The following is a 13,911-nucleotide window of genomic DNA, read 5'->3' on the forward strand; positions in this document are numbered from 1 at the left end:
CACCTTCCCTCCTCCCTCCCTCCCTCTCTTCCTTCTTTCCTCCCTCCCTCCCTTCTTTTTTTTAAAGCAAAAGGAAGAAAACTCCCAAGAAAGGCTGGCTGCGTCATGGTTCTAAGTAGGTCACGGCAGTTGAATACAGGGAGCCCTCAATGATTCAGTTCAGTGGCCCCTTCAGCTCACAGCATTAAAAGCATTTCACTTGGTGTGTTTAAGCTGTCTGCACAATGTGCTCTCTGGCTGATTTTTTTCAAAGTTGATTTAATCCTGGCACTTCATAAAATGTGTGTATCCATCAAAGCAAGACGATTTTATTCATGTTCAAGAGAAATCTCTGAAAGGGTGGAATAAAACCAAACGCATGGAAACAGGCGCAAATCCAGCAATGGAAAAACACAGATGTGTAGGTTAAGTGCAAGATTTCAGGAGACGTGCCACCCCACCCCGAATAAGTTTCTAACCAAACGCCAGAGTGAAGCATCGGAAGCTGCCAACGTTTCCTCCTTGGCTGCCTTAACTGTTTAAATCATTCCTTTTAAATTGCATCTGACTAGGCTGAGAACAGTAACGGAAATGCCCACCGACTGATGATTCTGGCAATTCTGTGAATTATCACATAAAGTGAAACGCTGGACTGCATGCCTTTCTCCATGGGGTTTACATTCACCCTCGTGCGTACACTCAGCATCCACGCTCAGCTCCCCATCATCCCTGCCATCATCCCTCTGCTGGGTGTGACCACAGCCGCAAAAATACATCGCTGCCGATTAGACCGTGGTGTGCTGATCATTTTGCATTTTGAAAGACTGAAAGGAATAACCTATTTAAGAAAACCATTTAGATTTGCATAACTCTTTCCTTCTTTCTTTTCTTTTTCTCTTCCTTCCTTCCTTTCTTTTTCTTTAGGAAACCCGACGGGATCAGCTTTGATCAGGATCATGCAATAGCAAAGAAAGGACACACTCTGGAGAGTCCCCATAGGACTTTTGCCTGAGGTTCCCAAGCTACAGATTTTACTGGCTTTCTGGGAGGAAGTGAGCTCGGTGTGATGAGATGACTAAGATGGGGGCTGGTGAACATCTCAGATTCAGTGATTGGAGTTAGCAGATTGGAAGTGTTTAAGGGAGGCACAGTATGTTCTGGAAAATTCCCAAGGTTGCCCAGTCAAGAAAATAGGGATTTTAGAAGATTTCTTAAAGGAAAATTAAAAGCAATAGACATTAATAATAGCTCAGTTAAGGAGGGATTATACATCTTTAAGGAGAAAAATGGAGGGGATGTGTCAAAAGTATAATGAACTAGAGAAAGAAAGAAGGCCGGAATTGTTGATTTGTTCCACGGGCAGTTTTCTGAGCCCCGATTACATACCCGTCTCCATGTTACATGCTGATCATATAAAGATGAGTTAGTCATTGTCTCTTAGCTTGTGGAGCTAATCTTGGTCCATTAAAGTATAAAGAGATTAGTTCTCTTGGACAATACTGAAAATGCTTCCAAAGTTGGGGTAGTCACTGTCTCTCTACTCAAGGAGGGTTTTGCAAGGCAGAGCCAATCTTCCAAAGGTACTAAAAGCATTGCTGTATTTGGAGGTGAGCTTTTCACACAACGGGCAGGCCACTAAAAATCCAGGAGTCAATCCATATACCACTAATGAAAGAGTTTGAAAACACTGTTGATGTTCTCTACAGGAAAATAAATATATATGCAATGACTGCTCTGTAGAACTCACTAAAGAACTCCAGTTTTCTGCATAGTTCCCTTTCAAGAGCAGGTGGTTTTTCTATACTCGTATTCCCATGCCCATCATTTAGGAGCCTGCTAAATAATTTTACTTTTTTAGTACTCTGCAGAACTCAGAAAGTCCTTTGTATTGTTACAGACTATTCTAAATGAAAAGAGATTAAAGATCCAGTGCACGGTCTTAGATTAGACAAACCGACTACAACAAAAGCCATCTGAAGGACAACTGGGAAAATTTAAATATGTACTAGGTTTATATGATATTAAGAAATTATTGTCGAGGGGCTTCCCTGGTGGTGCAGTGGTTAAGAATCCACCTGCCAATGCAGGGGACACGGGTTCGAGCCCTAGTCTGGGAAGATCCCCCATGCTGTGGAGCAACTAAGCCCATACGCCACAACTACTGAGCCTGCGCTCTAGAGCCCACGAGCCACACTACATGAGTCCACGTGCCACAACTACTGAAGCCCGTGCACCTAGAGCCCGTGCTCCGCAACAAGAGAAGCCACCGCAATGAGAGGCCCGCGCACGGCAATGAAGAGTAGCCCCTGCTCGCCACAACTAGAGAAAGCCCGCGCGCAGCAACGAAGACCCAATGCAGCCAAAAATAAATAATTTTAAAATAATAATAATAAATAATTGATTTTTAAAAAAGAAATTATTGTCGAATAAAGAAGTGTGGTATACATATACAGTGGAATGTTACTAAGCCATTAAAAAAAAAACGAAGGAAATCCTGCCGTTTTCAACAACATGGATGGACCTTGAAGACGTTACGCTAAGTGAAATAGGTTGGACAGAGAAAAACAAATACTGTGTCATCTTACCTATATGTGGAATCTAAAACAAAATAAAACAAAACAGAAGCCAAACTCACAGGAAGAAAGGTCAGATCTGTGGTTACCAGAGGCAGGGTGTGGGCCCGGGGAAGCCGGTCAAAAAGCACGAACTTCCAGCTGTAAGTCAGATAAGTCTAGAGATGTAGCATACAGCATGGTAACTCTAGTTAACACTACTGAGCGATATATGTAAAAGTTATTAAAAGAGTAAACCCTAAGACTTCTCATCGCAAAGAAAAGATGGTTTTGCTTCTTTTGCTTTTTGTTTGTATCGTATCTACGTGAGAGGATGGCTGCTGACTAAATTTGTTGCAGTAATCATTTCACAGTATATCTAAGTCAAACCACCGTGCTGTACACCTTAAACTAACATAGTGGAGTATGTCAATTATATCTCGATCAAATGGAAAAAATGAAAAAAGAAATAAATTATTGCCATTTTTGTTAGAGGTGCTAATACTTAGGCTATGTGTAATGTACAATGTCATGATAACTTTAATATAAAATACGTAAGCATTTTTAAATACTGTTAACAGTTAGAAACGCATCAACATCTAGAAAATCTTTAGACTTTTCTATTTGATTTTCATCATGTGTATGCATTACCTTGATTTTTTAAATGTATTTAATTAATTTTGACACTATATCTCTGGATTTGTGCCTATACAAATCCCACTTCCCAGCCACCACTATACACTTCAAGGATGACTCTTGTTTTGCAAGGCTCTGAGCTTTCAAAAAAACAGATTTAATTACGTGCAGTGCACTTTATTTAATTAGGCAAGAATGCAGACTAACAGTTTAAACAGCGTTTTCATTATAAGATTGAAACAAAAAGAAATTGTGAACTAGGACATTAAATTAACCAAGTATTCTCCCAGTATTCCGGTTGGTTAATAGGCATCGTTGATAAGCCTCAATCAAACTAAAAATGCACACCCTAACTAGTTGTGATGGGTTGATGGTTAAGAATATAGCAAATGCGTTAAGGATACCAAGGGGACTTCTCTGTCAGTGTGATCTGCGGGGGATACCGTGGGCATGACCTATTTTAAAAACGACAAAATAATCTTATATTTTAATGATAAAATTAAGATTATTTAATGGATTTAATGAATAAAAAGACTGTACCTGTACAGACACCAATATTGCAGCACTCAGTAATTCCAGAAAGACTGTTAAAATGAATCTGGGGGCTTCCCTGGTGGCACAGTGGTTGAGAGTTTGCCTGCCGATGCAGGGAACACGGGTTCGGGCCTCGGTCTGGGAAGATTCCCACATGCCGCGGAGCAGCTGGGCCCGTGAGCCATGGCCGCTGAGCCTGCGCGTCTAGAGCCTGTGCTCCGCAACGGGAGAGGCCACAACAGTGAGAGGCCCGCGTACCGCAAAAAAAAAAAATAATGAATCTGGAAGCCTAGATTACCTCCAAACATTTGGGTTAGATGGACGGCAGAGGACCAGCTAAGCTGATTGTGAAATTCTAAAACTCTCAGCAAACTGTGTGTTTATCTTACGAGCCAGATTTGCCTCATATTCTAAATAGTTGTGTTTTTTGTGTTGCCTTGTTTTTTTATTTCAGAATGTCCTCATTGTCGAGGTAAGCTGACTTTTCTTTATCCATACTTGGAAGCTGAAAGAATCCAGTGGTGAGTTTCGAAATATAGAACCTGTTATCAGACTGGCCAAGGATTTATTGAATTCCCACTGTGTTGAGGGTTCTTCAAATTTACAGAATAGGAATCAACTGGAATCACTGGCTTGAAATAACTGAGAATGGAAGCTTTGCAATAAGAGTTGCATGGTACTTTATCCAGTTTTATATCTAATGCCACCCATGTCTAAACTGGTTCTTATACCTATTTGTGAATCAGACATTTTCACAGAAGAGAAAACGAGCCCACAGAACCAAAATTTTTTAATAGTAAAACCAAGGTTAGAATTCTCTTCACCCTTAATTCAGTGTTCTTGCTAATGTCCTCTAATGACTTGGAATAATTCTCCCTTTGGCATCCAAATCGTAAATAGACTTAATCTAAAAATTTGCTATCCAGGGGAAATCTATAATTTAATTTAATTTGTTTTTCTGTTTAAAAAATAAAAAGAAGAAAGAAAGAACGGGTCCTGGAGCCCAGCAGGCCTGTCTTATCAGCTGGCAAAAATTCAGGGAAGCTGTTTTCAAGCTTTGGTTACAATTGCCTGAGTGTGCCACATGTATCTGCAGTTCTGCCTCAGATGTAACCCATGAAGTAGACCCTCTAGCCAAACGCATTGCCCATCCCTGGCTAAATTCAGACCCGTTGTTTTGATAATCAGCTCCTGACAGCTGATTTCTGCCCCACGGACAATCCATTCCGGCTGCCATTCTACTCCTAATTATGCAGCGGCTCATCAGCGGGGATGAGCCTCCGCTCACGGCAGCCTCGCACCCTCAGAACTCACAGGCTGTCACCAGCTGCTGTCCAGACACATCTCACTTCCCAGCCATAGAATCTCCTATTAAGTGAGGAGAGCAAGGGGGGAGGCGTTTATCCATTCGGCGTATTCAGATGTACATCCCAAGTCCATGAAAATTCATGCGTCCTGTGTTGTGTGACATAACCTCAGGGCCAAATTTAGTCCTTGAATGCGCCTGCACGAATCCAAAGGGACTCAATAAAGAGCCCCACGTGCTTTCCAGAGGCTGAACTTAGCCTTTCAACACAGCTCAAGGATTCTAGGAGGAAATAGTCACCAATATATCCCCCCGCCAAACCCAGCTTCCAGAAAGAAGCACCTGTCTAAAAAATATAACCGGCTCTGCCTCCTACTTTTACTCTAATTTGATGGCAGTTCTAATTATGATGCATTATTAATAAGGACTAGAATCATCTGTCTGGATGAAATGCCTTTTAATGCAGCCCAAAGGCATTTGGTTGAATTTGTCTGTCCTCTTTGCAAAGGATGTTGTCGGAACCGGGAGGACCATGAAAGCATTGCTCGGTAGCATAGAGAAATACAAGCCCAACAGGATTAAGGTAGCCAGGTGAGTGCCACGTTCACATCATCGCTGTTTCTGTCTTTCCAGACCAGCACGAGAGGGATGCTAACACAGGAAGCTGTTTCCAATGAGTGCAGTCAATTCCAAACCACTGACCCTTTGCCCTGGAGTGTTGTGGTTTGACCATACTGAACAAACAGCCCATTTGACCGCTAGCCTGAGAGAGAGGAAAGGGAAGAGGACATGCTTTGCTGTGCCTCTGAGCCCCTCTTTCCGATGCCCTCTGTTAGTTGTTTCCAGGAGCAGCTGGCAGAGCCCCAGTGCCTGCGCCCCTCTCCCTTCCTTTTATCCAGAATCTCACTGATGAGGTGCCGCAGGAGGGAATTCGAGGGCTGTGCTAATGCCCCATGTACCCGAGGGAAAAAAATGCACGTTTCAAATATATATTGTAATGATGTTCAGTTCTATTTGCAATTGACAAATATTTCATCTGGATCACTAAAGCTTTTTTTTTTTTCTCTTTTAATGGTAGTTTGTTGGTGAAGAGAACACCTAGAAGTGATGGCTTTAGACCTGACTGTAAGTGTTTTTTGGGTTTTTGTTGGCTGCTGGTGGTGTTTTGTATTTCAGAATCTTTGATTTCCTCGTTGTTGGCATTCTTGTGAAACGGAAGCTATAAAGATTTGATGGTCCCATAAATGGTCTGTGGTCTCCCCAGCAATAGAACCCTCTACAACCGAAGGTTTTCATTTTCTAATTTGCATCTTTCCCAGGAACTGTGTTGTGTACACAGTTTTTATTTTTAGGTTTTCCATAGTACCTTCACTCCTAAGAACTCAGTTAAATTGGTTTCAGGGGGTAGAGGGAGACGTGACCCCCTCCTGGGCTGACTTGGATGCACAGGGTTCCTGCCTTGGCCTCTGTCCTCACCAGTTGGACACAGAGAGGCACTGGGAAGGTTGAGAGGTGTTCTACTGTCTCCAGGAGCTGTGAGCGGACAACGCACAGCGCTGACCTTCAGCAAGCCTGAATTTTAGCGCAGAAGGGGAAATAGGAGACACCGCTCCACCACCTGCAAACACAAGTATAATAACACAGAGACTTAACAGAGCAAATATCTCTAGATACCATCTTCACACTTGAGTTCAGACACATGTTCTGAAGGACTTTGCTCATCTAAGGCACTTTCCTCCCTCCTCCCCAGGATACGAATAGTTCTAATGCCAGAGAGGATAAACAAGCTGCTTGATTATTTATTATTCTAACACTAGAGGCGATATTTTTTTCACTTGCATAGGCAGACTTCAGCTTGAGTTTTATGACTTACATTTGCACTCAAGCCTCTGGGATAATTTGGCTGCAGTTCTCATCAGCAAGCTGAACAAACAGAAGCACGAGAAGCACACTATGGATGGGTGATGTGCCAGTGACACCGAACCAGCGATTCTTTATTCTAAAAGCAAGTTTCATTCCTAGGCGGGGTGTATTAAATCTAGACAATGTCGGTTCTGGCCAGATAGACCCAATAGCATGTCCCTGTCCAGATATTGGCTTGGGGAATGTAATCTGGATATAGTTAAGGTCCAACAAGGTTAATAAACAGAAATCTTCTAAGGAAATAACGTAAGATACTGTATAGAGAAGATTTCAACTGAAGTTGAAAGACATGCACTTCAGACATATCCAACTAGTTACAGATGTCTTGTGTCAGTCACAGCAGCAGCATTAATAAAATAACAGCAGCTAACAGTAGTAAGAGATTTATTTTTTTAATTTTTAAAAATTGAAGTATAGTTGATTTGCAATGTCTTAGTTTCAGGTGTACAGCACAGTGATTCAGTTATACATATATATGTGTGTGTGTGTGTGTGTGTGTGTGTGTGTGTGTGTATATTCTTTTTTAGATTCTTTTTCCTTATAGGGGTTATTATGAAGTATTGAGTATAGTTCCCTGTGCTATACAGTAGGTCCTTGTTGGGTCTCTCTTTTATATATAGTAGTGTGTATCTGTTAATCCCAACCTCCTAATTCATTTCTCCCCTCCCCTTTCCCTTTTGGTAACTATAAGTTTGTTTTCTATGTCTGTGAGTTTGAGTTACCATATGATCCTGCAATCCCGCTCTTGGGCATACATCCAGAGAAAACTATAATTTGAAAATATTTTGAAATAATTTCAAAATATTTCAATAATTTGAAAATATACCTGCAGCACTATTTACAATAGCCAAGACATGGAAGCAACCTAAATGTCCATCGACAGATGAATGGATAAAGAAGATGTGGTACATACGTACAATGGAATATTACTCAGCCATAAAAAAGAATGAAATAATGCCATTTGCAGCAACATGATGGACGTAGAGCTCATCATACTGAGTGAAGTAAGCCAGACAAAGACAAACACCATATGACATCGCTTATATGTGGAATCTAAAAAAAAAAGATGCAAATGAATTTATTTACAAAACAGAAAGATTCTCACAGACATAGTAAGAGATTATGATGTGCCGACTCTGTTCTAAGGGCTACACAGAGATTAACACATTTAATCCTTGCAACTTCCTCTAAAGTAAGTGCTATTGCTGTGCCCATTTTACAGATGAGGAAATTGAACACAACCATGTTAAAGAGTTTGCCAAGGTCACAAAGCTGTAAGTGTAGAGTCAGTATTGAACCCAGGCAGTCTGGTTGCAATCATGGCTTTTACTCTTGCCCTGCAAATATAAGGGTAGGAACTGCAGCCATTTACCAGCTAGAGGTAGGTCACCCTGATTCCTGGCTGTTCTCCTGTCCTACTGATCCAGTGTTCTTCTTTTTTTTTTTTTTTTAATTAATTTTTATTTATTTATTTCTGGCTGCGTTGGGTCTTTGTTGCTGCACATGGGGTTTCTCTAGTTGCAGCGAGCGGGGGCTAGTCTTCATTGCAGTGTGTGGGCTTCTCATTGTGGTGGCTTCTCTTGTTGTGGAGCATGGGCTCTAGGGACACGGGCTTCAGTAGTTGTGGCTTGTGGGCTCTAGAGCACAGGCTCAGTGGTTGTGGCGCACAGGCTTAGTTGCTCTGTGGCATGTGGGATCTTCCCAGACCAGGGCTCGAACCTGTGTCCCCTGCATTGGCAGGCAGATTTTTAACCACTGCGCCACCAGGGAAGTCCCTGATCCAAAGTTCTTTTTTTTTCTTTATGGCTGCGTTGGGTCTTCGTTGCTGTGCCGGCTTTCTCTAGTTGTGGCGAGCAGGGGCCTACTCTTCGTTGCGGTGCGCAGGCTTCTCATCACGGTGGCTTCTCTTGTTGTGGAGCACGGGCTCTAGGCACGCGGGCTTCAGTAGTTGCAGCATGTGGGCTCAGTAGTTGTGGCACATGGGCTTAGTTGCTCCGCGGCACGTGGGATCTTCCTGGACCAGGGCTTGAAACCGTGTCCCCTGCATTGACAGGCGGATTCCTAACCACTGAGCCACCAGGGAAGCCGCCACGTTCTTTTACTCAGAAGGTTTGGCCTTCTGAATTGACTTTTCTCAGTCTGAGTTGCCACGCCTGTTTTAAGGATTGCATTGCACGATGTAAAGTCATCATCATCCTTACAACCAGGAGTTTCTGGGATTTGCTAGTATGCTTTTAGCTAGTTCAGAATCTCTGTGCTCTCTTTCTTCCCGGATTTCTGAGGCTTTGTACTTTTTGGTCCTTTCTCGTAATTGACTTTTTCCTTTATGCTCAATGACACCTTTTATATCCTCTGACATCTTTTCTTCTGCTCTGCTTCTTCTCTTTGATTATTTTTTCTCAAGAAACCTACAGTTTGGAGGGATCAAATAGGCTTCCTAACAGTGACACATAATGGAATCCTTAGAAAAATAAGTCCCTCACCTCTAGCACTTTCTGCGAGCAAGAACCAGTTGGTTTCTCCATGTGGAAGCATCCTTGGTCAGAAGGACCAGAATGATGGTGAATGGTCAATGATGGAGACATTTCTCTGGGCTGTAAGTCCACTGGCTATGCCAAAGCACTGTTTCATAAAAGTAAGCAAGTACATCTCTCGTTTGCAATACCGTAATAAACATAAGATTCCCCAATACTGGAAAGAATTTGAAAAATCATTGGGCTGTAGTTTCAAGACCTAAAGAAGAAGAGCTATTGTATGTTCCTTAAGAATTCTTTTCAATAAAAATGATCTTTCTTTCAATATATTCATCCTTTGCTTAACCTAAGTATCTCCTACTGCATTTAAATCCATTTACTCCCATCCTGCCCTCAGTGGAGACAGAAAGCTAATTATTATCATGTGCATTATGGACTCAAAGACTAACATTAGAGTAACCCTTAGCATTGTCTTCCTCAGGCTGAACAGTCCCTTTTCCTCTCATCTTGTCTCCCGGGTTTTGCTTTCCAGCCCTTTATCCAGCCGAGGCCGCTGAGTGCCATGGGAGGATGGCTTCCTATTGCAACAGCCTGTGCCCCTATTCATGTATTACAGCATTGGAATACCTTCCAATACCTTTGAACTGCACTTCATGCTTTGCAGTGTTTCCTTTGGCATGATATCATTGGATACTGCTTGCTTTGGAACAGCAGGGCTGCATGCCTGACGCATGCACACTTCTTGATATCCACGGGGCTGCCTGAGCCCTTGCTCAGCTCTGTCTACCGGAAGTGCAGTCATTTTTCACTGTCTGTTTGCTGGTCGTCCTGTCTCCCTGAGTAGAGTCACTCTGGTCCAGGTCCTACTGGGCTCATCCTATGCATTGTCTGTCACTTTTCTCACTTACTTCTGCCTAATGGAAGGTCGTCATAGGTTAAGTGCCAACAGTGGCATATGGTGGCTTTATACTTATGTTATTTAAATTGTGTTCCTTTTATTTTTTCCTCCCTCTCTCTGCTCAGATGCTGGATTTGAGATCCCAAACTTATTTGTGGTGGGTTATGCCTTAGATTACAATGAATACTTCAGAGATCTGAATGTAAGTCTTGCATGCAAATCCCCAGCCCCCTTTTCACAAGAACTTAACAATGACATCAATTTAACAAATTTTTGAGATAGCCGTAATGATGGCTGCCATTTAATGAGTGTCTTCTGTGTCGGGAATATTCTGGGCACTTGGCATTCGTAATCCCAGTGAATTTCCACCACTGCCCAGCAAGGTAGGTATTAGGTTGTTGGAAGCAATTATGATTGTCTCTATTTTGTATGAAGGAAAGAAGGAAGTTAAAAGCAGAAAGATAGCTTGTTACTGATTCTTCTCCATCGTCATCGACTGTGTCTCCTCTCAACCATACTAACAGGCAGTATTCAATAAACTGTTTAGTGTCAGTGCTTGAAATCTAGAAGTTTCCAATTACAGTAGCATGTAGCTCATAACTATTCCCCCTTTGGGAGAAATCATTTTAACTTGTAGACATGGACCCCCAAGTGTATGACCCTATCGTTGCTGAATGATCTGGAGGTAAACATCTTACCCAAAATGGACCAGTCCGTGTCTCTCTCCTAGGATTTAGAAACCTAAACCAAACGCCACAGAGACCAAAGGATTTTGGACTTAAGCCGTGGGCTGAGGTCTGGAGCTACCCCAGTTCCTGCCTTCCAGTTGCTTCATTGCTCTGCTCTTCCTCTACCTTTGCGAGCTACCCCAGTACCCTACTGATAACACCCCCCCTTTCGCTTATGTTCACCCAACACCATTTCTGTTGCTTGCCATCAAAATATTTCTGACACATTTCTTGCTACCCAAAAAGGGTCAAAGGAGAATCAATACTTGCTACCCAAAAAGGGTCAAAGGAGAGTCAAGATGCAAACATATTATAAACCTATCACAGTACAATACTATATAGCCGATTGTGTTAGTTGGGTACCTAGGCTAACTTTGTTGGACTTACGGACAAATTGGACTTACGAACGCACTCGGAATGGAACTCGTTCATATGTAGGGGACTTACTATATTTTGTTAAGAGGCTGATGCATTTAAATCCTTTATTGTTTCAGCACATATGTGTGATCAATGAACACGGCAAAGAAAAGTATCGAGTCTGAAGAAGTAATTTTCACCATCGAATCTACAGATAACATCCTACTTACGACTACACTCAGGAAGCCAGCATGTAAAGTTTGTCTCCCAGGCATGTTCACTCAGCAGGATTTAAAAGGAAAAAAAAAAATTTTAATGAGCAAGCTTTCTTTTCTGAGATTATAACATAACATGAAGAGTCTCAAAGGTTCTCAAGGAAAAGAAAGCAATTCTTTTATTTGACTTGTTCCAAATTAAACACTCTGCCTTGAGACTCAAACTGCCTTCACACCCCTGAGATACACCTTCTTTTGTTCTGATAAAGTCGTTATGCTTGATTACTATACCGCCACCTAGTTACTCAAATATTTTTCACTTAACTTTTTTTTTTTTTAAATACTTTACTTTGGTAATATTTTGCAATCTTAAAACCTGGAAGCCTTTTTATTGAACCTCTGAGCCCATGTACTGGAACTGCAAGTAGATTCCCATCCTAATAAAGGAGGGAAAGGACAATTTAATATAAATTTCTGTTTGCGCACTTCTGACAGGCCATTATTATCTGCTTTGACAAAGTCTTTCTGAACAGCAGCGTACAATGAATCTTAATGATGTTATGAAATGGGCTTCGCCCAGGGCTCTTGATTGGAGCTTCCGGTATGTGATAACGGTATGTCATGTATGCTTGGATGTACTCAACTGTGTTTAATACTCTGAATTTTAATTAGAAAAAATACAATGGCAGCAAGGCCCTGGTTTCTAAGCGGCATCCTTTTATTCATGCAGGACATGAGAAACAGCAAATCGGGGGTGGAGGGAGAAGTGTTTTCAGTGCTCAAAACTGAGCAAGTATAAATTTTTCATGTATTTCCATCAGAGGGCAAGACACTATTATGTATTATCCTAAAGAAGAATACAGAGGTTGAATTATGTTTTTAAGTGGCCTTATGAGACTGATCACACGACCCAATGCGCTATAGAAAACTAGGATACTTAAGAAAGATTTTTCTGAATAACATTTTTTTTCCATTTCCACTGTTTTATGAGAGGTTTTCTAATTTATGGGGATTTTAATAGAAAATAAACTTGAGTGCCAATAGAGCTGTTTTTTCTCACTTCCTAAAAGGAGCAAATGCAAAATAAATAACTAAGCAGCCTTTGTTTGGTTCTGAACCGTATGTGGTGTATTGTTATCGGGTTCCAGCTTCCTTTAAACTAATAAAGAATAAGAAAACTTGTTATGTCTCATAACTGCTTACTGTTTTTCTTCCGCCTTCATATTTTTATATACTTTCAGCCATTATACTGTGTGTGAGCCAGTAGCTTAAATATACGACTGCATACGTCTTCCCTGTGGCTTTAGTTTTGTTAATCTGGAAAAAATCCAGTATATGCACCAGTATAAGCAAACGATTAAGCCAGGCTTGATCCGCTGCTTTTTTTTTTTTTTTCTCCTTAAGCTTGTTTGTAAAAACAAGGAATTTTAGTTGTAAAAGAAGATTTTCCTGCATATCTTTGTTCCAGTCAGAGAAGAAAATAAACCACACCCAGCTATCCCAAGGGGCAAACCAGCAAAGGGAATTCCTTCTGGCTTTGTTCCACAGACAAATCTGTATCCAAGTTATAGGTTGATAATTTGGTCTAACTGGCCAGTTTCTTGAACTATCAAAATTAATCTTCTAAATATAATTTTCCACTATGCCACATTTATATCAGAGGACCTAGAAAAATCCAAGGACATTTGATTTTAAATATAAAATTAGCCATAAAGTATGTATTATTGAAAGATTTTCTTTTAAATGTTGAATTTTAGTAAACATCAGTATCATTTTTGAGGACTGTAGGTTTATTCAAATTAGAAAGGAAGTTGATCTACTTCACAAGATTTTGAGAAGGATTTGTGAGAGTTAATGCTGAAAAAGAAAAATTCATTAAACACACAAGAAGTTTAATCATTCCTGAAATGTTTTCCTGTCAGACCATATTTTGACAGTGATATCCAAGAATATCATCTTGGGAAGAATAGTATTTCCTTTTCTCTTGAACACTCTAATCTTTTTAGTATCACTGAGTTTATTCAACCTAGACCAAAAATGTAAAAGCTTATCATCTGGTTAACAACCAGTGCATTTATTAATTTAGTGTTCCAAAGCTGATTAATAGGGGGGAAAAAAAGTGTGGCATGTGTCCCTGGAAAAATTTGGATTCAGTTATAATCAACATACTCAGTAGTACTTTGGGATCTTTCAAACAAATCAGAATCCCTCAGTACAAACTGGCCCTTTCTTATTGGACTGGAATATATCCCATATTGAACCACGTACTGCCCCCACGGTGAGCTGCGTGAAGGTCAGATCCTGATGTG

At 41.0% G+C, this 13,911-nt stretch overlaps 1 protein-coding gene across 3 annotated transcripts in view; it reads left to right on the forward strand.

Annotated features, from left to right (window-relative positions):
• PRTFDC1 (phosphoribosyl transferase domain containing 1) overlaps window positions 1-12,797 on the forward strand; it is a 97,678-nt gene extending 84,881 nt beyond the window's left edge. For 2 of the 3 annotated variants that reach the window (XM_024765527.1, XM_024765535.1), the window contains exons 6-10: window positions 4,156-4,173; window positions 5,516-5,598; window positions 6,086-6,132; window positions 10,428-10,504; window positions 11,525-12,797. In XM_024765527.1, the coding sequence (XP_024621295.1) occupies window positions 4,156-4,173; window positions 5,516-5,598; window positions 6,086-6,132; window positions 10,428-10,504; window positions 11,525-11,572 (273 nt within the window). In that variant the 3' untranslated portion in view covers window positions 11,573-12,797. The remainder of the gene's footprint in view (window positions 1-4,155; window positions 4,174-5,515; window positions 5,599-6,085; window positions 6,133-10,427; window positions 10,505-11,524) is intronic. The other variant, XM_024765539.1, reaches the window with a different exon arrangement.
• The last annotated feature ends 1,114 nt before the right edge of the window (window positions 12,798-13,911 follow it).

This window comes from Neophocaena asiaeorientalis, unplaced genomic scaffold, assembly GCF_003031525.2.
Source record: "Neophocaena asiaeorientalis asiaeorientalis breed wild unplaced genomic scaffold, Neophocaena_asiaeorientalis_V1.1 scaffold217, whole genome shotgun sequence".
NCBI lineage: Eukaryota > Metazoa > Chordata > Mammalia > Artiodactyla > Phocoenidae > Neophocaena > Neophocaena asiaeorientalis.